The 26,322-nt window shown below is 57.7% G+C and overlaps 2 protein-coding genes across 3 annotated transcripts; both read right to left on the reverse strand.

The window, feature by feature from the left end:
* Window positions 1-2,903: 2,903 nt before the first annotated feature.
* LOC138732250 (ETS translocation variant 3-like) lies at window positions 2,904-17,201 on the reverse strand. 2 transcript variants are annotated; one of them, XM_069878772.1, is made up of 5 exons: window positions 17,085-17,201; window positions 14,290-14,352; window positions 13,108-13,345; window positions 10,349-10,464; window positions 2,904-6,974 (listed from the first exon to the last, which is right to left on the reverse strand). In XM_069878772.1, exons 2-5 carry the CDS (start codon window positions 14,333-14,335, stop codon window positions 5,797-5,799), a joined length of 1,578 nt encoding a protein of 525 aa, XP_069734873.1. In that variant the 5' UTR covers window positions 14,336-14,352; window positions 17,085-17,201; the 3' UTR covers window positions 2,904-5,796. The 2 variants fall into 2 exon arrangements, with proteins under 2 accessions (XP_069734873.1, XP_069734874.1); XM_069878773.1 differs by having other exon boundaries at window positions 17,161-17,182.
* Window positions 17,202-18,383: 1,182 nt separating this feature from the next.
* LOC138732042 (SLAM family member 8-like) lies at window positions 18,384-24,449 on the reverse strand. Its single transcript, XM_069878389.1, has 7 exons — window positions 24,376-24,449; window positions 21,367-21,690; window positions 19,582-19,866; window positions 19,391-19,510; window positions 18,622-18,707; window positions 18,487-18,542; window positions 18,384-18,397 (listed from the first exon to the last, which is right to left on the reverse strand). Exons 1-6 carry the CDS (start codon window positions 24,443-24,445, stop codon window positions 18,498-18,500), a joined length of 930 nt encoding a protein of 309 aa, XP_069734490.1. The 5' UTR covers window positions 24,446-24,449; the 3' UTR covers window positions 18,384-18,397; window positions 18,487-18,497.
* Between the last annotated feature and the right edge of the window lie 1,873 nt (window positions 24,450-26,322).

The following is a 26,322-nucleotide window of genomic DNA, read 5'->3' on the forward strand; positions in this document are numbered from 1 at the left end:
AGAGCCAGTCCCAGATCCCCAGGTCACCATATCTTGGCACCCAGGGCAGTGTTGGACCCCAACCCACCACATCCCAGCACCCAGAGCCAGTCCCAGACCCCCAACCCATCATATCTTGGTACCCAGGGCAGTGCCAGACCCCCAACTCACCTTGTCCCAGAACCCAGGGACCCTCAACAGAAGAAGGAGATGGAGCTGTTGGAGTGAGTCCAGAGGAGGCTACAAGGATGATCCAAGGGCTGGAGAACCTCCTGTGCGAGGACAGGCTGAGAGAGTTGGGGTTGTTCAGCCTGGAGAAGGCTCCGAGGAGACCTTAGAGCAGCTTCTAGTGCTGAAAGGGGCTCCAGGAAAGCTGGAGAGGGGCTCTTGAGCAGAGAGAGGATGAGGAGAATGGTTTTGAGCTCAGAGAGGGGAGATGGAGATGAGATCTTGAGGAGAAATGTTTTGCTGGGAGGGTGGGGAGGCCCTGGCCCTGGTTGCCCAGAGAAGGAGGCTGCTCCATCCCTGGAGGGGTTCAAGGCCAGGTTGGATGGGGCTTGGAGCCCCTGATCCATGGGAGGTGTCCCTGCCCATGGCAGGGGTGGGACTGGATGGGTTTGAGGTCCCTTCCGACCCAAACCATCCCATCATTCTATAACCCAACTGTGAAGGGGGGAAAAGCAAGGGGTGGGATGGGAGCGGGGAGCTGAGCTGAAGGGGAAGCCTCTTCAGGTCCCATTTTTAGGGATGGAAGGTGACATCTCCTGATCGATAGCGATCGTGCTGCCAGATGCGTCTCATAAACCCACTTCACTCCTATTTCCATGCCCCCTGACCCCCCCCAGCACCCTCCCCTGGCTCCTGTTTGGCTGTAGCCCTCGCACCGGGCAGGATCAGACCCTGGGGCTTCAGGGAGCTGGGATGATGCGGCTCATCCCTTCTCCTGGCTGAGCAGGAGCCGCTTTCCACCTCCCAGAGGTGCCAAGAGCGGATTAACAGCCCCCCAGGCAGGAACGGGGCTGGAGGTGCTTTGAATTATGGTTAAGAGGAGGCTGGGACTGGATGAAAGAGCTCTGGGGTTTTATTAGACCTGGGAATCTGGTGGCTTCCAGCAGCACCAGGGTCCCACCGACCTAGGGATGCTCCTGGCTGGCTCCCCGCGAGGACCAGGGACCCTCAGGATGAATTTGGGGGGCTGGGATGCCGAGAAGAGCCTGGGGGTGGTGGGAACGTGGGGAAATTCCCAGTGGGTCTGCTCGCTCGCAGCCCCCGGGGGGGGGAACCTCCCACGCGCCCAGCTGCACCCCAGCATCCCCCCATCCCGGGCAGCGCTCCCCAAAAACGCTTCGGAAAGTCCCGGAGAGATTCCCCACCGCCTCCCTGTGCCGTGTTCTCCACTAGAAGGATGCTCCGGCGTGGAGATGCTCAACCATAACATGATGTTGAGGTGCTCGGATGAGGAGGAGCAGCTCCCACCAGGAGAGCTTCATCCCTTCATCCTCATTCCTTCTTCACCCCCTGGAAGCCTGAGCGTGGGGACAGGGGGGCCTTGAGGTGACAAGGAGCAGGTTGGGGACAGGGATTTCTATCGCATCCCTATCCCAGACCCCACCAGGGAGGAGGGAAAACCCTGTGGGGTTGATGCTTAAATCTGATTTTCCTCTTCCAGGGCACCAACCAGAGCGTGAGAACCTCCTGTCCCACCACCCCAGGAGGACACGGGGCAGCGGAGCGAAGCCTGGTTGCCTCTTCCCAAACTTATTCTAGGATGGAGGAGAAAAAACGTGGATGAGGGCATGGAGAGAAGGGCAGGAGACACCTCTGGTCTTCCCCAGGGTGGCTGGATTCTGCTCACGGCTTGGTGGAACCATGGGGGAATTTCTCTTGGGGACACAAATCTCGATGCTGAGTGGAAAAGATGAAGAGCCCCAGGGTGGGTTTTTGATATTCCCTAAGGAAGAGCTGATAATGCTAAATAAGAGAGAACGTGATTTAACTGATCCATGAGGGTGAAGTGGAGGAGCAGCCGGGATCGATACCGGCTGGAGAGGAGGAAGAGGGGAAAAAGGGAGCAGAGAGAGGAGGAAAAAAGGGGAAGAGAGAGGAAGAGGAAAAAAGAGGGTAGAGGAAGAGGAAAAAAGGGGAAGAGAGAGGAAGAGGAGGCACAGAGGGACCTGCAGCCCCTGTCCCACCTCGTCCCCCCATCCAGGACTCATCCTGGGGCCGGGATGAGGAGGGGGGTCCCGAATCACAGGCTGCCCCTCAAAAATATCCAACTCCAGAAGCCAAGGGAGAAGGAGGAAAGGGGCAGAGGGGTTTCCCAGCTCCCACCTCGCTCCCTGAGAAGAAGGGTTTGGATTCGGCTCTTGGCCGTGCTGGAGTTCGGGAAGGAGCGGGAGCACCTGGCTGGGATGCTCTCCAGCCCCTTTGCCATCGGCTCCGAGTCGAGCTGCTGGGGTCACACTGGAAAATCCCCACTTGGATGGAGCTGGAAATGCCTAAAGCTTCGGTTTTCCAGGTTTGGGCTCAAATCTCCTTTGGTTTTCCCTGGAAAGCAGAGCGTTCGGCTCCAGAGGGATCCTCCGCGGGGCTGCGAGGGGGCTCGGAGTAAACTCAGAATCTGAAGAGCATTCGCACTTTCCCTTTTTAATCAAGAAGCTGGAAAAGCATCTACAAAAATGCACTTTTCGCTCTTATTTTCCCCAATCAGAATGGGTTGGGTTGGAAGGGACCTCAAAGCCCATCGAGTCCCACCTCCCATGGATCAGGGGCTCCAATTACCTTGAGAATTTTCCCTCTGGATGCTGGAACTCCGGGATGAAGCTCAGGACCCAAACCTTCTCCATCCCTCCGGGAAAGACTCCGAGATGCTGGTTGAGCGACACCAAGCGCGAGCCGGATCCGAAGAACCAAACCACCTCGGCGACTGCTTATTTAAAAGGTTTATTTAACTTTTTAATTTGAGGTAAAATACTTCTTTTTTTTTTTGTTTGTTTGTTTTTCGTTTTCTTTCAACTTCCATAACAAAATACAGAGCTATCAGATACCCCTGGAAAAAAATATGTATATTATACATATATTTCTATAACATTACATCATATATATATAATATATATATGCAAACTTTTTATTTTTGAAGACTTTATAGAAAGTGGAACGTCTAAAGGCACTGCACAATGAGTATTAAGGACTACTTTACACGGTTATATACACAGCCGCACACGGTCCCCGGTCCCTCCTGCTCTTTCCTGCATCCGTGTGAGCATCCAACACTCATTCCCTGCTGAATCAATCCTAATAAATCAAAGAACATGCCTTGGGAAAAGGGATCCGTTAAAAAAAAAACAACCCCCACAGCTCACTAGCAGTAAATATTTTCTCCTTAAAAGCACTCTAAAATAGAATAATCATCGAACGCGGTGGTTTTTAACCAATTTGATTTGAATTCTTGAAAAAAAGCGGAAGAAATTCAATTTTTTTTTAGTTTTAAAACCCCACCTGGATCCGTAAGAGACACACAAGAAAAAAAAAAAAAAGAGGAAAAAAAATAAAAACAAAAGTTACTTTTAAAAACAAAAACGTTAATTATGGAATAAATAAAAAGAAAGGGACAACCGAGTCCGGAGGGGGATGTCCTGGTGGCTTCTTAATGCTTCTGGAGGGGCTTTTCCTCCTCTTCCTCTTCCTCCTTCTGACCCTGCAGCATCTTCCGTTCGTTCCACACGGAGAATCCTTCCTGCCCCGTCTTAATCCTTTTATTCCCCCTCAAAATCTTGGTTGTCTTGCTTAAAAAAAGTCTCTTTCCTACAGCTTCTCTATGACTAAACAAAGCAAAAATGGTTTAAAAAACATTAACATGCTCTCGATTAATTAATACAGGTGGACGTGGAGATTTCAAACCATTTAAACTTTACAAGTTTAAATATTTTGGCACATCGGAATATATATATAAATTTTTTTTTGTGTGTGTGTGTGTGTGTTTTTAATTATTTAAACTGTTCTTGATAAGCGCCCTCATGGTCCGTTGTCCTGAGAACCTGAGTCCGTTATCCCTGAACGCGGAGCTCCCGGTTTGCAGTGCAATGGCTACGAAGACAAGATCCAACCCCCTTTCCCTCCCCAATCCGATTTAAAGCCAAACCAAGAGTTCAATTGATTATTTAGGGGTTTTTTTTTGTGGGTTTTTTTGCCGTTGCGGAGGGGCGAGAGGGCGGCTCCCGCCCGGCACTTGGGCGCGAGGGTGGGGGTGACGATTTGGATCGGTGACGGGAAAGGCCTCGTGTTTCTAATTCCTGAGTTCGTTCGCTCAACCCCTCGCCGGGGCCGGATTGAGGGGCTCCTTCCCCCTTTTTTCCTCCACGCTCCGGCCGCGGAGGTGAATCCAGGAGCCGGGGTCGGGGGGGAGGCCGAGGTCACTCGGAGAAGCGGCTAACAGGTCCCGCGTCCCCCTAGGAGCGCTCCGGGCATCTCCAGCCCCCATCAAACAGCATCTGCAAAATCATCTTGTGCTCAACTCACGCTCCCCTGCCCTCCTGCAACTTGTTCCGGAGTCCAGGATGGGAGGGATGTGCCGGCGCACGCCTCTCGCCTACGGCCGCGGGAAGAAGCAGCCGCCCTCCGGCTACGGCTCGATCCCCGCGGAGATCACGGCTCTTTCCAAGCTCCTTTCAAGGAATCGAGAAGGGCTTCGTCCCCACGGAGCGAGAGACGAGCGCGTTTCCCTCGGTGTAATCCGGAGCCTAAGTTCATCGGCCTAACGAGAAACGCAAGCTGCGTAGGGAAATAGCAGATTTACAGCAAAAAGAAAACACAGCGAGATTTACATCGCGGAGACGGAGCCCGGAACGGCCGCTCCTCTCCGTTCTCCTTCGCTCTCGCGACCATCGCGCTTCTCCATCGCGGGGCGAAGGCCCCAAGAAAAGCTCCGCGAAACCCAACGTGGATCGGAGCGGCCGCTTCCAGCCGACCCCGTTTCCCATAAAGTGAACACGTAGTTAAGGCATGAGTCAAAAGTGATAGGGGATCCGAACAAAGGAAACGGGATTGAACAAAGCTCCTGCCATTCCTTCTCCATGAACTCACCACAATCACTGCAGCGTTAATCTTCCAATCGCTCCCAACTCCACCCATACAATTAGGGGGAGAAAAAAAACAAACCTAGGGTACATTTTAATGCGTCGATTAAAGGCATTAGGTTATTTTTCTTTCCCACCCCGCTCCCCTTTCCCTGAAAGGTTCCTAAGATTTTGCTCATGGCTTCTGCAATTCATTCAGAAAGGCGAAAAAGGGAGGACTTAAAACGGAGCCCGAAGCTGGTTTTCCGCATCGTTCCCCGCTCCGCAGCCGGTGCCGTGTTCCCTCAGCCCGGCCCCAACACAGCCGGCTTCCGAGGCTGGAAATCCTCTCCCCTCCTCGCACCAGGCTCCGTAAATATATATATATATATATAAAAAAGGGAATTAGATGAATTGGTAAGATTCCTGCTTCTATAAATACTAGAGCGTATGTAAAATAGACCGTGTCTGGAGTTCCTCCGGCCCGGTGGAGGCCTCAACCCCGCTGGAGTCCCGTGCGAGGTTTGAAGCTCGCACGCGCGAGGGTGGCCGGCTCCCCTCGCCTCTCCGAATCGGAGCGAGACAACCGCGTCTCACCTGCAAGTCAACAACGAAAACAAAGAACACAACCCCCCCCCTAGAATTCTAGAATTACCAAACCAGGCTAGCCCCAGCCCCCCGCCCGCCCCCCAACGCTCTGCAACCTTGCTACATAAATACACGGATGTTTCCAGCACAGACGGACTGCGAGGCTCCTCCGGCTTTAGGTGTCGGAGGCAGCCGTGGCCGGCACGGCCTTGGGCCCCGGGGGCAGGTGTGGGCTTCCCAAGGCCCCGTTCCAGTGGACTTGGCCGTTGGGACGTTCCTCGGGGCCATCCGCCTGCCGGTCCCCGTTCCAGCGGCGCTTGAGACGCAGCTTGGGAGGCATCAGGGCATCTTCTCTTTTCTCCTGCGCCGCCGGGTCTCCGGGAGCCTCGCGGGAGGACTTCTCCCCGCTGCTTTCCCCTTGCTCTTGGAATTCTTCGGCCAAGAAGCCGGCCTGGCTGGGTGCCGGCGGCGCCGGGAGCCACGACGGCGCAGCTGGTCTGGCAAACACGGGCCCTTTCTCCTCTTCCTGGCCGGCCGCCGCGCCGGAGCTTTCCTCTCTCTCCTCTTTTCCTTTGGCCACCGGCTCTTCGGCCTCCGGCTCCTTGTCCATCGCGGGCTCCACCTTGACCCTGGGAGGAGGAGTAGCCAGCTGGGGGGCCACCGGCTCCTCGGCGCTTTCCAATCTCTCCCTGTTTTTCCGGCCCACGGGCGGCGGTTGGAGCTTGATGGGGAACTGGGGCTGCTCCTCGTGCGGCATTTGGCACTGTAGTGGCGGCACCATGAGCGGGTAGCGGGGGAAAGTCCGCGGGCTCAGGTGGTAGTTGAAGACGGAGCAAGCTTGCGAATGCAGGTAGTGTTTCATTTCCTCGGGATTAAAAGAGAAGCAGCTGCTCCCCGTGAAGGGGCTGAGGCCCGGAGAGGGGCTGTAGGAGAAGAGCGTGGGAGTCAGGGACAACGCCGGCGAGATGGGGACGTTGAGGACCCCGCCGCGTCCCGGCAGAGGGGACACGGCAAAGGGGCTGTGGGGATCCGGGTACATCCCAGGCCTGGTGAAGAGAGGGAGCATGATATCGGGCTTGCGCTTCTGGTGGTTGATGCTGCCAGCGCCCACGGCGTTGCGGGAAGCCATGAGATCCACGCCGCGGCGCCAATCCGAAGAGCCGTCCTCGAGCTCCGGCATATCCGGCTTCCTGTCGCCGCCGTCGCCCAACGCTTCTGGGTTGGATTGGACCAAGGAGCCGCCGGAAAACCGACCGGGTTGGGCATCTTCGGTGGGCGAGTGGCCGTCCAGCGGTGGGAAATGGAAGCGGGACGAGGCCGTGGGGACAGGAGGAGCGCTCTGCGGCACCACACCTGGGACAGGGAGCGGAAAGAGAGAGGATGGCAGCGGGTTAGCAACGCGGTTGCCGAGAGGGTTAAATCCCAGGTAGAGCGCTGCTCGTCGGGCTGTGCCCGAAGGCGTTTTGGACGAGTAACACAAAAATACCATCAAATACCATCCTGCGCTATCAGCGAGGCAGCAGGCGAGGAGCTGGGAGGTGCCTTTCCCATCTGCTCCCTTCCCCGCACAGCTCCCGTCTCTCCTGCCCACCTCAAACCTCGGCACTGCAGGGGATGAATCCTCGCCTCCCTCCACCCCGGCTGAGGTTTTGTGAACCTCCAGTGCCGCTGAATCATAGAATCACGGAAGGGTTTAGATGGGAAGGGACCTCAAAACCCAAGCAGTTCTATCTCCTGCCACGGGCAGGGACACCTCCCACTGCATCAGGGGCTCCAAGCCCCATCCAACCTGGCCTTGAACCCCTCCAGGGATGGGGCAGCCACCCCTGCTCTGGGCAACCTGGGCCTGGGCCTCCCCACCCTCACAGGAAAACATTTCTGCCTAAGATCTCATCTCAACCTCCCCTCTTGCAGCTCAAAACTGCTCCTGATCATCCTCTCCCTGCTCTCCCTGCTCCAGAGCCCCTCCCCAGCTTTCCTGGAGCCCCTTTCAGCACTGGAAGCTGCTCTAACGTCTCTATGGAGCCTTCTCTTCTCCAAGTTGAACAACCCCAACTCTCCCAGCCTGTCCTTGTACAGGAGGTTCTCCAGCCCTCGGCTCATCTCCGTGGCCTCCTCTGGACTCGCTCCCACAGCTCCACGTCCCTCCCGTGCTGAGGATCCAGAACTGGACGCAAGGCTCTAAGTAACTTCCACTTTCGGACGCCCTCCCCTGACCTCCTCGCTCCGGTTTAACCAGACAACGGCGCGGCGACAGCGCCTTAGGAGCTCGGTTGAGCAATCCCGCTCCGACGCTGCCGGCAGCAGCCCTGCCGGTAAACCTCAAGCTCTCGGGGCTGACTGAAAGTCACTGATTTGTGCTTTTCTGGGAAGATCTCTTCCCTCCAACAGCCCTGCCAGCTCTGCCTGGCTCCGTTCCAGTGCCAGGCCTACGGAGCCACCCGTCTCCGACTCGCTCGTGCCGTGACAAGCCGCGCCGAGGCAAACTCTTCCACCTGCTTTCTCACCTCGGCGAGGCACCCGCGGGTTCTCCCTTCCTTTCAAAACTGCGCTTAGCAAGAAGTCAAGAGAAGAAACCTGACTCCGGTGCCCCAAACAGGTTTGATATCCCAACCCCCATCCCAGCCAGAAGGAAAGAAAACAGGTTGTAATTAGACAAGTGCATTCCAGTTCTCCAAACTTCTTTTTTTAAATGCGTGCCCCAGAGATAGGAGGGAGTGGCTGCAAACAGGGAAAAGGAACAGCAGTGAGCAATATTGAGCTGGAACTGCCCAGACTCGTCGCTGCAAGTAATTATAGAGCTGCAGCGCAGCTTCATACTACATCTTACACCCCCGTGCCTTGGCTGAGGGCTCCTGGAGAATCTATTTCCCTCTCCCACAAAGGCAGCATGTCCCACACAGGTGAGGCAGGAGGCCTCGATGAATATTTCTCCTCTCCCAGACCTGTTTGGGGGTTATTGTTTGCTTAGAAGTCAATGCCTTGAAATCCCAGTGGTCCTCGTGCCCGGCTGGGGCTCTGCAGGGGCAGGGAGGGATGCAGGGAGCTTCCACTGCCAAGATCAACCATGAGCCACCACCGGCTACGCCGGCACCGCTGAGAAATGCTCTTGCCCACACGTAAACCTGTTTTTCTCAGCCGCCGGGGTTTCAGAGTCAACATTCAATCCCCACTTTTCTCCTGCTCTCTCCCTGCCAGACGGATCTTCAAGGCTTCCCCTGGGGCGCTGGTTGCGAGGTGAGAACCTAGTGCTGTGGGAAAGGCTGGTTGAGGCGCCTCTGCCTTCCCGCTCCCTTTGCTGCGGAGCCTTTGGAGTCTCAGCCCTGGCTGTAATGACTTCCAGAAGGCTTTTTTTCTGATGGACTGCACGGCCACTAATTTCCCTGCGCAGGGAATCACCCCAGCTGCACAAATCCAGCTACGACGGGGACGACTGAGCTCCATCAAAAAGGATCCTGGGAACAAAGGATCCTCTCCCAGCGAAACCGCGGCGGCACTGCTGACTCCGGGACAAACCCCGAGTGAACCTCTGGCTCCTGGCAAGAGACTCAAAGGCCTTTTAGGGCGAGCGAGGAACAATTATATTCCATTCCCAAACTCTTTCTTTCGTTACCCGGAATGCCAGCGCGCCGTTCTGCCGCAGGGAGAGGCAGAAATACCTGCGCTTGTAGCCAAACACAGACAAGTTTCTGCTCTTCTCTGCAAACTGCTCGGCGCTACCTACCATGTTCCTCTGAAAAAGGTGGTTAAGAAAATCAGAGCATAACAGAATTTAAACCAGGGAGACCTCCCACTCCATGAGGGGCTCCAAGCCCCATCCAGCCTGGCCTTGGACACCTCCAGGGATGGAGAAGCCACCCCTGCTCTGGACAACCTGGGCCAGGGCCTCAAAAACCTCAGAGCAAAACATCTCTCCCTAAAATATCATCTCAATCTCTTCTCTTTCAGCTCAAAACCATTCCTCTCGACCCCTCCCTGCACTCCCTGATCCAGAGCCTCTCCTCAGGTTTTCTGGAGCCCCTTTCAGCACTGGAAGCTGCTTTAAGGTCTCCCTGGAGCCTTCTCCAGGCTGAACAACCCCAGCTCTCCCAGCCTGTCCTCACACAGGAGGTTCTCCAGCCCTCAGATCATCTCCGTAGCCTCCTCTGGACTCCAACAGCTCCAAGTCCTTCCTGCTAAGGACTCCAGAACCGAACACGGGGCCCCAGGTGAGGTCTCACCAGATCAGAGGGGCAGGCTCAGAACTGAAGCAAACAAGGGACTTTTGCAGGGGCAGGGAGGAGAGCAAACTGCTGTTAAGCCACGGATTTTCTGATAGCGCTCACGCCCGCCTCGCCGCGCAGCTCTCCTGGCCGGGAAGGGTCACATTTATATGGCACCATAAACTTGCGTTACGAGCATGTGAGTGAGGCAAGGTCCCTGCAACCCAAGTAAAACCCTCTGATCCCAAGGCCACCCGCCCCGCGACAGCAAAGCAAACCCAACCCACGGGCCCCCAGACAAGAAACGAGCTCAAATAGGAAGCCAAAAGGCCTCCGGTGTCCCCTGAAGATGCGTCTGTGACAAACCCGAGGGCGAGAGCGCTCCAGATAAGGTTTTATCAGCATTCAGACATTGCAGCAGCGCTGACGGCTTTGGTGGTTTTCTCGGGGTAGGAGGTGACGGGGATTGGCAGAGGCTGCGGGATCGGAGACAGTTAAATGCAGCAGCCCTGGAGCCGCACTCACCGTTAGGCCTGATGTTAATGAAGGGGTAGTTGGGCATCACCAGCTTGTTGAAGTTGAACTTGTAGGTAAACCTTTTGCCTTTTGTCTTGTGGAGAATCCTCTTGTTGTAATAATATCTGTCAAGGAAAGTAAAAGGGATTAATCACAGCACGTAGGGACCTGATTTAAGGTCTGGCATCTAGAAAAACGAAGCTGATCAGAGAATTTATGCCATTAATACAAGCAAATATTAGTTGGTGAGGAAGTTTCTAAACGACACCCACGCCTTTTAGAACACATTCCTTAGCAGAAAGTTTGAAACCCTTTTGCGGGGCATTATGTTCCTCAGAACATGTGGGAAAAGGTAAGATCCTGAAGAGAAATGAAAGCTGAACACCAGGGCAAGCTCCACGTGGGCTGGGATTGTCAGGGGACCGTAACGAGATCCAGCACAGGAGGGGAAAATCCAGATCAACCTGTGGCAAGGACACAGAATTTGAAAGAGGGGAGCGTGTCCCTGAGCTGGGGCAGAACCAAAACCAGTTGCAAGCACAGAGCTGAAAGGGACCAAATTCTCCAGATTTGGGGTTTAGTTCTGCAATCTCAAGGGCCAGGGATTTGTAACGGTGTCCAGGGCCGCAGGCTGGGAATCAGGACAGCTGCTTCCTGCTGCTCTCATGCTCGTTGGCGAGTTCACAGAATCATGGGATGGTTTGGATTGGAAGGGACCTCAAAGCCCATCCAGTCCCACTCCTTGCTACAGGCAGGGACACCTCCCACAGCATCAGAGGCTCCAAGCCTCATCCAACCTGGCCTTGAACCCCTCCAGGGATGGGGCAGCCACCACTGCTCTGGGCAACCTGGCCCAGGGCCTCCCCACCCTCACAGCAAAACATTTCTCTTTAAGATCTCATCTCCGTCCCCCTCTTTCAGCTTAAAATCATTCCCCTCGACCTCTCCCTGCACTCCCTCATCAAGAGCCTCTCCCCAGCTTTCCTGGAGCCCCTTTCAGCTGCTCTAAGGTCTCTATGGAGCCTTCTCTCTTCTCCAGGTTGAACAACCTCAACTCTCCCAGCCTGTCCTCATTCACAAGGTCCTCTAGCCCTCAGATCATCTCCGTAGCTTCCTCTGGACTCGCTCCCACAGCTCCACATCCATCCTCTCCTCCCCTTCTCTTCACCCAATCGCCCCTTTAGATTCAAACACTCCCTGCTGGGGACAGGCGCCAGATCACCAGGCACCGAGCAAAGGGAGACGGGCTCGGGATAATCCCCACGGCAGCCTCCTCCCCGCTTACACCACCCCTGTTTGTCCCCAGCCCCCTCAATCTGGTGGACAAACAAAGGTGTTGCAGGCACAGCTCCGCGGGGCTGCTCGTTAGGAAATTACCACGCGCTGCGTGTTACCACAACGCGACCCAAAACCGCACAGAGCCAGCGCCCGGCACGACGGTGGCTGGAGCCGCGGATCCCGAGCCGGAGCAGCTAACGATTCCTGCAGTTCTCTCGCTCCGGTGCTGTCACACTCACATCAGGATGCCAAGACGTGGCAGGCGGAGGCCGTTTTCCACTCCCGGGCACCAATTAGAGCCCCAGTGCCACTCCATTTATTGTTTCCTTCCTCTTTCAGTCAGACTCCTGTGTTTGCTGCCCTGTTTGTCTTTGTTGCCGTGTTTGTCTTTGCCAGCTCCACCCAGGAGGTATCAGAGGGCGTACGGCAGCGAAGTCCACGTTACGGATAATGCCTGAACCCGCAGGAGACCAGCCGCTCCCACGGGTGACGGGCTTGAAAATATGAAATGCTTCACGGGTTCGTGCGGGTTTCCCACTGCCAGGCTTCAAAATAAGACAGGCTAACGGGAAAACCACTAGGGAAGGGTCTGAATAAAGAGGGAAGAGCTGTAGCGGAGGCTTTGTGTGAAGCGTGAGGTGAGGAACACCCAGGCCTTCTCAAACACCCAGAGGGTGTCCCTAAGGATACCTAAATTCTCATCATCAGGGCTTGGGAATCACCCAGTGCAGGCGCTCGCTGCGGGATCGGCACCGAACTCTGCCTGGTGCAGACTGAGAAGGAAGGAGGCGAGTCCGATTCTGTTCGGAAGAGGAGGTGCTCTCTGAAATGGCACCCTCGATGGTGCAATAGGAGCAACACCTCTGCTTTCCTCCCACACTGGCAGCCGAGAAAAGATGGAAAAGCTCCCCAGAAGGACACCATCCTGATAAAAACAACCTGAATCCAATTTTCACTGTGACGCGGAGCCCGGCAGGAGGATCCAGGGACTCTCTGTCACACCCTGAATTATAGAATCATGGAACGGTTTGGAAAGGACCTCAAACCCATCCAGTTCCACCTCTGCCATGGGCAGGGACACCTCCCACTGCATCGGGGGCTCCAAGCTCCACCCAACCTGGCCTTGGACACCTCCAGGGATGGGGCAGCCACCCCTGCTCTGGGCATCCTCACCCTCATTGTGAAGAATTCCATCCTGATATCTCATCTAAATCTTTCCCTTTCCAATTTAAAGCCATCTCCCCTTGTCCTATCATTCCATGCCCTCAAAAAGTCCCTCCCCAGCTTTCCTGGAGCCCCTTTCAGTCCTGGAAGCTGCTCTAAGGTCTCTGTGGAGCCTTCTTTTCTCGAGTCTGAACTACCTCAACCTGTCCTTGTCGAGGAGATGCACCAGCCTTTGGATCATCCCTGCGGCCTCTTCTAGACTCATTCTAACAGCGCTGGGAGTGTGGAATGAGGGCTCCCTGGTTTCTGCGGAGACTCCCGCTCACCTGAGCGCGCGGCTGAGCTTGTCGTAGTTCATCTGGGGTTTGCATTTCCTCCTGCCCCACAGCCGGGCCACCTCGTCGGGGTCCTTGATGACGAACTCCCCGTACTCGCCCTGCTGCCAGGCGATGACGTGACGGAACTCCTCCTTCTGCAGCAGCTCCAGGATGAAATGCCATAACTGGATCTGCCGGGAGCCGGGGCTGGATTCCGTCTTGTATGCCCACTCCGGGAAATGATAACCTTGCAAGGGGCCAAAAAAAATGAAAAGTCATTCAGACAGCGCCGGGAGTTGACAACGACCAAGCTCCTCTGCTTACCTATCAGGGTTTCTCCAGAGTAAGACCACAAAGCATTGCTGGAAGCTGTAATTCTATTAAATTTCCAATGCGGGAGCAAGAAAACACATCTTTCCTACTCTAGCTGCTCCTTTTCCCACTCATTTTAGCCCCAAACAATACAAATGGTAAAGCTGAAGGGACACAAGCATGAAAAACAGCAGGAATGAGCCCAAAAGCTTTGGATGTGGCTACAATTCAGATCCCAAACGGCTGAGATACATCAGATAATCCAGATCTGAGCATTAGGGGGGTGGATATTGAGGGGGGCGAGGGCAGAGAGCTCTCAGCAACTCCACTTCCCCCCCAGTTTCTGAGCACAGCAGCTCATTTCGGCTTTAAATGTGCCGGCAGATGTTTCTGAGCGCCTGCCAAGTCCAGCTTTCTCGGAATAGTTTCCCAGCACAATCCCGAACGCGAGGGTGGGTTGATGTATGCGTGTGTGTGTGTGTTGGGTTGTTTTTTTTTTCACTTTCCGAATCATCGTGGCCACAATTTCAAGCTCTGGCAGCGTGGAAGGAGTCGCATCACGCTCCGACACCGCCCACATCACTGTCGGAGGCTGCGGCAGAGACAAAACCAGGCACGAGCTCTGCCAGCCTGGAGAGGATCCACCTTAAGGATCCCAAATTCTTTGGGAGAAAAAGTCGCTGGGAAGATTTCTTTCTCTATTAAGCCCAGTTCTCCTAAAAACTCACCCCCCCCGCCCCCAGCAGATCCTTGCTCCCACACGGCTTTGCCCACGTCTAGGAGCTTTTGGGAGAGGTGGAATTAATCCCTCCTGAGCTCCTTTATCCCGGGAAAAGAATTCCTACCAGCTGAACAACTCAAGCCTTTTGACTTCCTTACCTCCTCCTCCTTCTGGCTTATCCACGATGCTGCAGCCTGCTTTCATTTTCTCCCTCCTGCTGACTGCGAAAAAGAAGGAAAACGGCATCAGCGGCACCGGCCGCGGGTGGCACTTGGAATTCCTCCGGAGAAGCCACCTCCAAACCATCATCGTGCCTATCCCAAGGGCCCCAACCTGGAGTCTCCCCTCACCATCATCATTCCCATCTGTTTTTCCATCTTACCATGGAATAACAGGAACGAATCCCTGCCTCCTGCCCCAGGGTCTCCCAAACCACCACCAGTCCTGGCTGGTTTTCCACCTCAGCATGGAAAAGCGGGAATGAATCCCTGCCTCCCACCCCAATGTCTCCCAAATCACCATGATTCCCGTCTATTTTTCCTTCTCATCGTGGTAAAACAGGAATGAACCCGTCTCCCACTCCAACATCTCCCAAACCACCACCATTCCCATCTATTTTTCCACCTCACCACGGAAAAGCAGGAATGAATCCCTGCCTCCCACCTCAGGGCCTCCCAAATCACCACGATTCCTGCCTATTTTTCCTTCTCACCATGGAAAAACAGGAATGAATCCTCATCTCCCACTCCGAGGTCTCCCAAATCACCACCATTCCCATCTATTTCTCCACCTCACCAGGGAAAAGCAGGAATGAATCCTTGTCTCCCACCTCAACATCTCCCAAATTACTGCGATTCCCATCTGGTTTTCCACCTCACCAGGGAAAAGCGGGAACGAATCCTTATCTCCCACCTCAACGCCTCCCAAATCAGCACGATTCCCGTCTACTTTTCCTTCTCACCACGGAAAAACAGGAATGAATCCTTGTCTCCCACTCCAACATCTCCCAAACCACCACCATTCCCATCTATTTTTCTACCTCTCCATGGAAAAGTGGGAATGAATCCTTGCCTCCCACCTCAACGTCTCCCAATCACCACGATTCCCATCTGGTTTTCCACCTCACCAGGGAAAAGCAGGAATGAAGCCTTGTCTCCCACCTCAATGCCTCCCAAATCACCATGATTCCCGTCTACTTTTCCTTCTCACCACGGAAAAGTGGGAATGAATCCCTGCCTTTCACCTCAACGTCTCCCAAATCACCATGATTCCCGTCTACTTTTCCTTCTCCCCACGGAAAAGTGGGAATGAATCCTTGCCTCCCACCTCAACGTCTCCCAAACCACCACCATTCCCATCTATTTTTCCACCTCACCATGCAAAACCAGGAATGAATCCTTGTCTCTGGCTCCGAGGTCTCCCAAACCACCACCATTCCCGTCTCTTTTTCCCCCCTCCCCACGGAAAAGTGGGAACGGCTCCCTCCTCCCTCGCCGCCGCCGCCGGCCGAGCCGGGAACAAGCCCGGCACAGTTTCTCTGCTGTTCCGAGACGGCTCCGGTGCCAAAATACACAAGTGCTGAGCTGGCCCAGATGTGCCAGCGAGGGGAGGGGGAGGGGGCGAAATCCCGGCCCCCGATCCCGGTTTGGACGATTCCAGCCAGGCCGGTGGCCCCCCCGGTGCCCCCCCGGTAACGGGGACACCCCCCTCGCTGCTCCCCCACCCCCCAACTCCGGTTGTTCCCCCCTTTCCAACGGGATCCAAGCTTGGAAATGGCTGCCGGGAGGAGCGAGGCAACCCCCCCCACCCCCAGCCCCGTTCCAGCCTCCTCCGGTACCGGGGGGCGCCTCCCACTCCCCATCCATAGGCCCCGCCGCCCCTCTCCACCGGGCTGACCCCCCCCCCGGTAACCGGGAATCCCCGTTTTCCCCCTTCAAGGCCCCCAAAACCAGCTGCTCCCCCCCCATACTGGCATCTCCAGTAATCGCGGCTCCCTGGTTACCGCAGGCATCCGCGCTTTCCCTCCGGTTACCGGGGGCTTGGAGGGTCCCGTTGATGCCCTCGCCTCCCCCGGTAACCGAGAGGTCCCCGTTTACACCCCCGCTGTTGTCCCCCCTATCCTGGCGCTGCCATCCGAAGTCTCCGGTAACCGAGGAGCCCTCGCTGCCCCCCATCCCAAACCCTCCGGTAGCCGCGGCTCGCGATTCCCACGCTCCTCGCTCCCTCCGGTAACCGGGGGGGTCCCAGTCTCGCCCCCATTCCAGCCTCCGGTAACCGGAAGGTCCCCGTTTCTCTCCCACCGCCCCAAAGCCCCCGACAGCGGCGGCGCCTTCCCGGTTACCGAGAGTAACCGCGGCTCCCCGGTTCCTGCGGGCACCCACGCTCCCTCCCCGCCCCCGGGAACCGACGGCCCCGCTGTTCCCTCCCCCGCCGCCCCCTCCCCGGGCAGTCGCAGCTCCCCGTTACCAGGGGCACCCACGCTCCGCCCCCAGCGCTCCCCATTCCACACTCCCCTCCCTCAAATCTCCGGTAACCGGGGCTCCCCGTTTCCCCCCCTCAAAGCCTCCGGTAACCAAGGCTCCTCGTTGCCCCCCGCCAAACCCTCCAGAAAGCGGGGATCCCCGTTTTCCCCCAACCCCGCCCCAAGGCCTCCAGCAGCCGCGGCTCCCCGGGGGCGCCCACGCTCGTCATCCTCCCATTCGGTAACCGAGAGACCCCCGTTTCCCCCCACCCCCCCCCACACCGCGTCGCCCCCCATTATCCCAGCATCGCCGCCCAAAGCCTCCGGTAACCGATGTCTCCACCTTTTCCCTCACAAATCCCACCAACGCGCGCCACCTCAAATCCTCCGGTAGCCCCGGTGCCCCCCCCCCCCAACCCTCGCCCGCCATGGCGAGGCCTCCGCCCCGCAGCCGGTGCCTTCGGCCCTCGGGAGCGGCGGCTCGGGACGCACCTGCGGGGGCGGAGGAGGAGGAGGGAGGGAGGGAGGGGGGATGAAGCGGTGCCGATGCGGGGTGCGCGCCGCTCTCCTCGCTGCCGCCGCCGCCGCCGCTGCCGCCTCCCCCGCACTGCGGCCGCCGGAACCGGAACCGCCGCCACCGCCCACACACTTCCGGGCACGCGCCCACGCGCTTCCGCTTCCGGCCACGCCTCCTCCGCCTCCTCCCCCTTCTCCGATGCGCGCGCGCGGCCCCCACCCCTCACCCCGCCCCTCCCTCCTCCTTCCCCCCCCAACCCTTCCGCGTAGCGACGGCAGCCGAGGGGGGACAAAAGGAAGCGGAAAGCGGAGCGGCGGGGTGGGCTGGCTGTCTATGCAGGGATCCTGGGGTAGAGGATCCAGCTGTGCGGGCATCCAGCTGTGCTGGGGGATGAAGGGGGAGGTGGAATTGCATGGGGATCCAGCTGTGCAGGGATCCTGGTGAAGAGGATCCAGCTGTGCAAGGGGTATGACTGTATGGGGATCCAGCTGTGCAGGGATCCAGGCGTGCAGGGACCCAGCTGTGCAGGGATCCTTGCATGGAGGATCCAGCTGTGCAGGGATCCTGGGAGAGAGGATCCAGCTGTGCCGGGGGCATGAGTGTATGGGGATCCAGCTGTGCGGGGATCCAGCTGTGCAGGGACCCAGCTGTGCAGGGATCCTTGCATGGGGGATCCAGCTGTGCAAGGGGTATGACTGTATGGGGATCCAGCTGTGCAGGGATCCAGCTGTGCAGTGACCCAGCTGTGCTGGGATCCTTGCATGGAGGATCCAGCTGTGCAGGGATCCTGGTGCAGAGGATCCAGCTGTGCCGGGGGCATGAGTGTATGGGGATCCAGCTGTGCAGGGATCCAGGTGTGCAGGGATCCTTGCATGGGGGATCCAGCTGTGCGAAGATCCTGGTAGGGAGGATCCAGCTGTGCAGGGATCCAGCTGTGTGGTGCATGGCTGGCCGGGGATCCAGCTGTGCAGGGGTCCTGGCATAGAGGGTCCAGCTGTGCGGAGGCCACCTAGATAAGGAGATCCAGCTGCATAGGGATCCAGCTGTGCAGGAACCCTCTCTCCAGGTGGGGATCCAGAGGTGCAGAGACCCATGAAGCCTCCCCAGGTCATCTCCACCACCTTTATTGGGGTCCCGGCTGAGCCCAGGGTGGGGGGGGGGACAGGGGAGCTGCTCACAGCCCCCCGACTCCTGCAGGGAGGGGGCAGGAGACGTCCCAGAGGGGACAGCCGGGTCCATCCGTCCGTCCATCCACGCTGGCGGGAGCTCAGTGGTCTCTGTCCTCCTGCTTGGGGACAAAACAGGGGCAGTCAGGGGTTTCAGGGTGGTGGGACGAGGCTGGAGCTGCCCCATGGCTGAGGTGGTGGCCGCACTCACCGGCCGCGGTGCTAGGAGAGCAGCTGGACCTGGCTGTAGATGGTGGGGGGGTTTCTCTGCTGAGGGAAAGAAGGAGACCCTGGTGTCACCGTGCGATGGGCCACGAGCCAAATCCATCCCCGAGCCCAGGCTCACCCTCTCCTGGCCGCCGGGTCTGCTCTGGATCTCGGCGTAGAGCAGCTCTGGTGGAGCCTCCTCGCTGGACAGTGGGGTGAGGGCAGCTGCGGGGAGAGGAGCTTTGAGATCTTCCAGTCCAACCATCCCTGTCCACCACTGATCCATCCCTGAGCACCTCATCTACCCGGCTTCTGAACCTCATCCAGGGATGGGAACTCCACCACCTCCCTGGCAGCCGTTCCAGTGCTTGAGAACCTTTCTGGTGAAGAACTTTCTCCTCATGTCCAAGCTGAAGCTGCCCTGGGGTAATTTAAGGCCATTTTCTCTCATCCCATCACTTGGGAGAAGAGCCCAGCACCCACCTCGCTCCAACCTCCTCTCAGGCAGTTGTGGAGAGCGATGAGGTCTCCCCTCAGCCTCCTTCAGGCTAAGCAGCCCCAGGTCCCTCAGCTGCTCCACAACCCCTGTTCTCCAGCCCCTTCCCAGCTCCGTTCCCTTCTCTGGATGCAGCTCCAGCCCCTCAAGGTCTTGTTGAACCCCATTCCGTTGGCCTTGGCCATTGCTCCAGCCTGGTCAGAACCCTCTGCAGATCCCCCCTGCCCTCCATCCATGGATCCAGCTTCTCCACATCCCTCTGCAGACCCTCCCTGCCCTCCATCCATGGATCCAGCTTCTCCACATCCCTCTGCAGATCCCTCCTGCCCTCCATCCATGGATCCAGCTTCTCCAGACCCCTCTGCAGATCCTCCCTGCCCTCCCTTGAAGCCCTTCACCCTACAGCACCCACCTCCCTTGTCCGTTTTCTTCCTCCTCTTCTTCCTCCACAGCCACAGGAGACCCAGCAGGGCTCCAGCCCCCAGGGCCACCACCATCCAGCACACGTGCCACCTCCACCAGCCACCTCTATCTGTGGGGACAAGTGACAATGGGTGCCAGGAGCCCATAGCCGGTGACACCGGGTGCCGGGGGTCGATTTACCGAGGTGCCGGCACAGCGTGTCCACCCGGACGGTGACGTTCTGCTCCTCAAGGGGGTTGTGGGCCAGGCAGGTGTAGCTGGAGTTGAAGGCGCTGGTGGGCACGGAGAGGCACAGGGTCTGTTTGTCCCAGCAGAGCTGTCCCCAGGGTGTCCCCAAGATGCTGCTGAGCTGCCAGGTGGCCTCGGCGCCGGTGCCGGCCGGTACCCAGCACCGCAGGGTGAGGTTGCACCCTTGGGTGCTCATGGAGAGGTGCTGGGCTTGGATCTCCGGCACGGGCACTGGACCTGGGTAAGGTGCAAACGGAGCCTGTCGCACAACTCAGGCTGCTTGGGGACACCCTGGGGACCCCCTCATCCTCCCAGGGACACCCCAGGACACCCTTGTGCTCCTGAAGACACTCCAGAGACACCCTGGGGACACCCTCATCTTCCTAGGGACATCCCAGGACACCCTTGTCCTCCTGAACACACTCCAGGGACACCCTGGGGACACCCTGGGGACCCCCTCATCCTCCCAGGGACACCCCAGGACACCCTTGTGCTCCTGAAGACACTCCAGGGACACCCTGGGGACACCTTGGGGACCCCCTCATCCTCCCAGGGACACCCCAGGACACCCTTGTCCTCCTGAACATACTCCAGGGACACCCTGGGGACACCGTGGGGACCCCCTCATCCTCCCAGGGACACCCCAGGACACCCTTGTCCTCCTGAACATACTCCAGGGACACCCTGGGGACACCCTGGGGACCCCCTCATCCTCCCAGGAACACCCCAGGACACCCTTGTCCTCATGAAGACACTCCAGGGACACCCTGGGGACACTGTGGGGACCCCCTCATCCTCCCAGGGACACCCCAGGACAGCCTTGTGCTCCTGAAGACACTCCAGGGACACCCTGGGGACACTGTGGGGACCCCCTCATCCTCCCAGGGACACCCCGGGACACCCTTGTGCTCCTGAAGGCACTCCAGGGACACCCTGGGGACACCGTGGGGACCCCCTCATCCTCCCAGGGACACCCCAGGACACCCTTGTCCTCATGAAGACGCTCCAGGGACACCCTGGGGACACTGTGGGGACCCCCTCATCCTCCCAGGGACACCCCAGGACACCCTTGTCCTCCTGAACATACTCCAGGGACACCCTGGGGACACCCTGGGGACCCCCTCATCCTCCCAGGGACACCCCAGGACACCCCTGTCCTCCTGAACACACTCCAGGGACACCCTGGGGACACCGTGGGGACCCCCTCATCCTCCCAGGGACACCCCGGGACACCCTTGTGCTCCTGAACAGACTCCAGGGACACCCTGGGGACCCCCTCATCCTCCCAGGGACACCCCAGGACACCCTTGTCCTCATGAACATACTCCAGGGACACCCTGGGGACACCCTGGGGACCCCCTCATCCTCCCAGGGACACCCCAGGACACCCTTGTGCTCCTGAAGACACTCCAGGGACACCCTGGGGACACCGTGGGGACCCCCTAATCTGCTCAGAAACAACCCAGGGACCCCCTCATCCTCCCAGGGACCCCCTGGGGACCCTCCTTGTCACCCTGGGGAAGGCGAGCGGGGCTGGTGGGGACAGGGAGCGTGGGAAGGGGAAGCTCCGGTCGGGGTGGCTCGTGGTGAGTCACAAAGTCGGGCAAATCCCGTGCCAGCTGTTCATCAGCAGCGATTTCTGTTCCCCTTTCTGAGAACTTTGCACCCAGGAGGGTTTTAGCGCCTCGCCCATGAGGTGGGGACCCATCTCCACCACCCTGGTGGGGACCCGCTCACCGTAGACGGAGAGGTTGAAGGATTGATCCTCCACCAGCGCCGGGTGCAGCTTGATCCTGGCCCCGTAGACCCCGGTGTCTCCCCGTTCCAGCGCCCGGATCTTCAACATCGTTTTATTGAACATCTCCAGGCGATCCTTGAACCGATCCTTGGGATCTGGGCGCTTGAAGCCACCGGCTCCGAACTCGGCCACTTGGATGGTGTTCCCGGTGCCGTCCGAGAAGGTCCATTCAATCTTCTTGACCGTCTTGTTGGGGGGCAGAGCTGGGGCGAGCAGCACCGACCCCCCCAGGGCGCCGTTCACATGTTGGGGTTGCTCTTGGGCTTGGGATGAAGGAGCATCAGGAGTTAAGGGAGGTCCCAGGAACCAGTTAAGGAGCAGAGAAGTTAAGGGAGGTCCCAGGAACCTGTTGTGCCGTCCTCTACTTGGAGGTGTCCCTGCCCATGGCAAGGGGGTTGGAACTGGATGGGCTTTGAGGTCCATTCCAACCCAACCCATGATTTGCTGATCCTTCACCCCCAGGGCTGCAGGTGCAGGGTGATGGTGACCCACAAACCATCCCCAGAGGGATCTGGCTACGGGGCAGGAGGGGCTGGTAGCAAACAGCGGGTGGTGGGACCCCATGAACAACTCAAACCCTTCATTCCTGGCTGGTTTGTGGACACCTCCACCCTCGCCCTTTGCCCACCCACCAACCCGATGGCCACGGCCAGCAGAGTGACCCCAAAAAGGCAGAGGAGGTGCCCACCCATCCTCAACCCTCACCGCCCTCTGGCTCGGTGGCAAATGGAGACACAAAGCTGGGAGCATCTTCAGGTGGTCCTTGACCCGGTCTATGGGATCTGGGTGTTCAAAGTCACCAGGGACAAACTCTACCACTTGGATGGTGGTCCCAGCGCTGGCTGAGAAGCTCCTTGACTGTCCCACCATCACCTGGTGCTGTCCCACCATCGCCTCGTGCTGTCCCACCATCACCTGGTGTCCCCCCACACTGTGCTTGAGTCACCCCCACAATGGGAACCAGCCAGGGCTTCACGGAGAGGATGGGGATGCTCTTCCCACCACGCCTGCCCCCATGTGGGGCTCAAACCAGGGCACCTTTGAGATTAAACCATCCGGTGATGTCCCCAGGGGTCCTGGTGGGGATGAGGGCTGCTTAGCGTGGAGCTTTTGGGGTGCAGCCCCCCTTTTCCTGAGGTGACAGCTGTTTCGGTGTCTCCACAGCCGCTTTGGTTTGTGAAGAGGAAGGTGAGACGAGGGGAACCGTGCAGCCAGCTCGTAGCCGGCAAACCACACGCCCCAGCGCTTTGTGGCCTCTAGAGAGGAGGTGGGGGGGTTGTTTGGGTGCCTTGGGTGGGGGCTGTGGGGACACTGCTGGGCTCTGGGGACAGCGAGAGAGATGGTGGCACCTCAGCATCTCAACCGATGCCTTGGGAGCAACCTAAACCCTGCTCACTCCTTGCACCCATGGAGAACGATGCTGGATGCAACCAGTACAAAGGGCTGGAGCACCTCCCAGATGAGGACAGGCTGAGGTTGTCCAGCCTGGAGAAGAGAAGGTTCCACGGAGACCTTAGAGCATCTTCCAGCATGGAAAGGGGCTCCAGGAAAGCTGGGGAGGGGCTTTTCCCAAGGCCATGGAGGGGTAGGATGAGGGGGAACAGCTTTAAATTGGAAGGGAGAAGGTCTAGGTGAGAACTTAGGGAGAAAATTCTTCATGATGTGTCTTCAGGTTGCCCAGAGCCGTGGTGGCTGCCCCATCCCTGGAGGGGTTCCAGGCCAGGCTGGATGGAGCTTGGAGCCCCTGGTGCAGTGGGAGGTGTCCCTGCCCATGGCAGGGGTGGGACTGGATGGGCTTTGAGGTCCCTTCCAACCCAACCCATTCCATGATTCTATGGAAGGAAGGAGGTGATGCTGCATCACGGCTCTTCCAGCCACGTGTTGGCCAAGCCAGGTGATCCAACGGCAGCCACGGAGCAGAAGAAGGAGCCAACAGCCCCAAGAACCTCTTGTTGGGGGGATCTCCTGGTTCCCTCCCAGAGAGAGACCCTGTCCTCACCCCAATATTCTATGGCTTTTCTCCCCTGTGCCTTGAGGCTAGAGGTCATTTGGCAAGTGGAAGCCAAAGCTGGGCTCCTCAGCTCTCTCCCAGCGCCACGGGGTCTCCAAGAAATGGGGGTCACTGATAAATGGGGGGCGTTGAGGAATGGGGGCTGCTAAGAAATGGGGGTCATGAAGAAATGGGGTGCTAATAAATAGGGATTCTAACAAGTGGGGGTCATGAAGAAATGGGGGTTGTTAAGAAATGGGGGTCATTATGAAGTGAGGTCCTAATAAATAGGAGTCATTAAGAAATTGGGGTCCTAATAAATAGGGATGCTAATACATAGGGGTTCTAATAAGTGGAGGTCATTAAGAAATGGGGGTTGTTCATAAATGGGGGTCCTAATAGATGAAGGTTGCTAATAAATAAGAGTTTTAATAAATAGGGGTCATTAAGAAAAGGGGGTTATTAAGCAATGGGAGTCCTAATAAATGAGGGTTGCTAATAAATAAGGGGTTTAATAAATAGGGGTAGTTAAGAAATGGAGATCCTGACAAATAGGGGTCATTAAGAAACAGGGGTCATTAAAAATGGGGGTCATTAAAATGGGGGTGCTAATAAATAGGGGGTTTAATGAGGGAGGTCATTATGAAAAGGGGATTATTAAGAAATGGGGGTCCTAATAAATGAGGGTTGCTGATAAATAAGGGTTCTAATAAACGGAGTCATTAAGAAACGGGGTCCTAATAAATAGAGGTTCCACCAAGTAGAGGTTGTTAAATAATGGGGGTTGCTAATAACAGGGGTTCTAATAAATGGGGTCATTAAGAAATGGGGGCTGTTAAGAAACAGGGTCCTAATAAATAGAGGTTCTACAAGTAGAGGTTGTTACATAACGGGGGTCGCTAATAAACGGGGTCCCAAGCATCTCCCCTCGCGGCCACCTCCCTCCCCTCCTGCCTACCTGCCACCACGAAGAGCGTGGCCAGCAGCCAGTGGCCACGGGGCCACGGGGGGCCAGACGCCGTCCCCATCGCTCCAGCGCCGCGCACGAAGCCTTCAGCTTCACAGAGCTGACTCTATGTGGCCAACATGCAAATGTCCCCAGCAGAGCAGAGAACCTTCCCAGGGGAGTGGCGGTGACACCACGGGGACATCACGGAACCCGAGCAACGTGGCCAAGCCAAGGCTTGAGGTTGGTGGGATCCACACTGAGGCTTTGGGGACGGGACTCGATGACCCCAAGCTGGTTCCCAAGCCCCCCAAGCTGGTCCCCAAGCCCCCAAGCTGGTCCCTAAAGTCCCCAAACTGGTCCCCACCGCCCAGCCCTTGGTTTCCGCCTGGATCCGTCCTCCGTGCAATAAACGCGGGAGCCAGATGCCGCACGTCGCTGATCGATCTTGGGTCAACAATGCCAGCTGGGCTGGGTGACGGAGCCTGGCACGGCCGGGATGAGGAGGAGACCTTGGTCCCCAGCGTGGGGGGAGGATGCTCCTCCTCCAGGGGGGTTGGTTTGGCTCTAAATCAAGGGGTGAAGCTCTGGGGGTGTCCTGTCCCCATAATTGGAACGTCCTCCCACATCCCAGAGCGTCCTGTCACCCCACACCCAGTGTCCTCCCACCCAGAGGGTCCTGTCCCCAACCCTGAGGTGTCCTGTCCCCCCCAGAATGTCCTGTCCCCCCATACCCAAAAAATCCTGTCCCCACACTTGGGGTGTCCTGGCCCCACACCAGCAGAAATCTTGGCTCCTTTTCTCCTCACCAGCAGCAAAACCTTTGCTTGTGAAGCTGCTGCTGAAGCAGAACCTCCTAAGGAGCTCTCTGGGGACATCCCAGCCCTGTCCCCACGCTGCCCGTCACCTCTTGGGGCTCCAAACGTATCCTGGATGTGAGAAGCACCAGGTTTTGGGGGTCCAGCCAGCTCCAAGCGGCTCACGGACCACGAGCAGAGCTCACATCGCTGCTGCCTTTCTGGGAAGGGAAGTGAGAGGTGGCTGCGTCCCCCCACGCACAGGGGGGTGGGATGAGGTTTCTTGGGGTGCAGCCCGAACCTTGGGTGGTTTGCACAGTCCTGGGACGCTTCTGCTGCACCGAGTCCGCACATGGATGCACGGAGAGAAACGCGGGTGCACGTGCACACACGCACCCATGGAATCATGGAATGTTTTGGGTTGGAAGGGACCTCAAACCCATCCAGTCCCACCCCTGCCATGGGCAGGGACACCTCCCACTGCATCAGGGGCTCCAAGCCCCATCCAACCTGGCCTTGAACCCCTCCAGGGATGGGGCAGCCACCACTGCTCTGGGCAACCTGGGCTAGGTCCTCAAAACCCTCGCAGCAAAACATTTCTCCCCAAGATCTCATCTCCATCTCTCCTCTTGCAGCTCAAAACCATCCTCTCCCTGCTCTCCCTGATCCAGAGCCCCTTCCCAGCTTTCCTGGAGCCCCTTTTCATGCTGTTTGACCTAGTCCAGAGGAGGCCACAGAGATGATCCAAGGGCTGGAACATCTCCTGTACGAGGACAGGCTGAGAGGGTCGGGGTTGTTCAGCCTGGAGAAGGCTCCATGGAGACCTTAGAGCAGCTTCTGGGACTGAAAGGGGCTCCAGGAAAGCTGGGGAGGGGCTCTGGATCAGGGAGAGGATGAGGAGAATGGTTTTGAGCTGCCAGAGGGGAGATTGAGATGAGATTTTGGGGAGAAATGTTCTCCTGTGAGGGCAGTGAGACCCTGGTTGCCCAGAGAAGGAGGCTCCTCCATCCCTGGAGGGGTTCAAGGCCAGGTTGGATGGGGCTTGGAGCCCCTGATCCATGGGAGGTGTCCCTGCCCATGGCAGGGGTGGAACTGGATGGCTTTGAAGTCCCTTCCAACCCAACCCATCCCATCGTTCTATGATCCAGGTCCTCCTTGTGCT

Source organism: Phaenicophaeus curvirostris, chromosome 29, assembly GCF_032191515.1.
Source record: "Phaenicophaeus curvirostris isolate KB17595 chromosome 29, BPBGC_Pcur_1.0, whole genome shotgun sequence".
Taxonomy (NCBI): domain Eukaryota; kingdom Metazoa; phylum Chordata; class Aves; order Cuculiformes; family Cuculidae; genus Phaenicophaeus; species Phaenicophaeus curvirostris.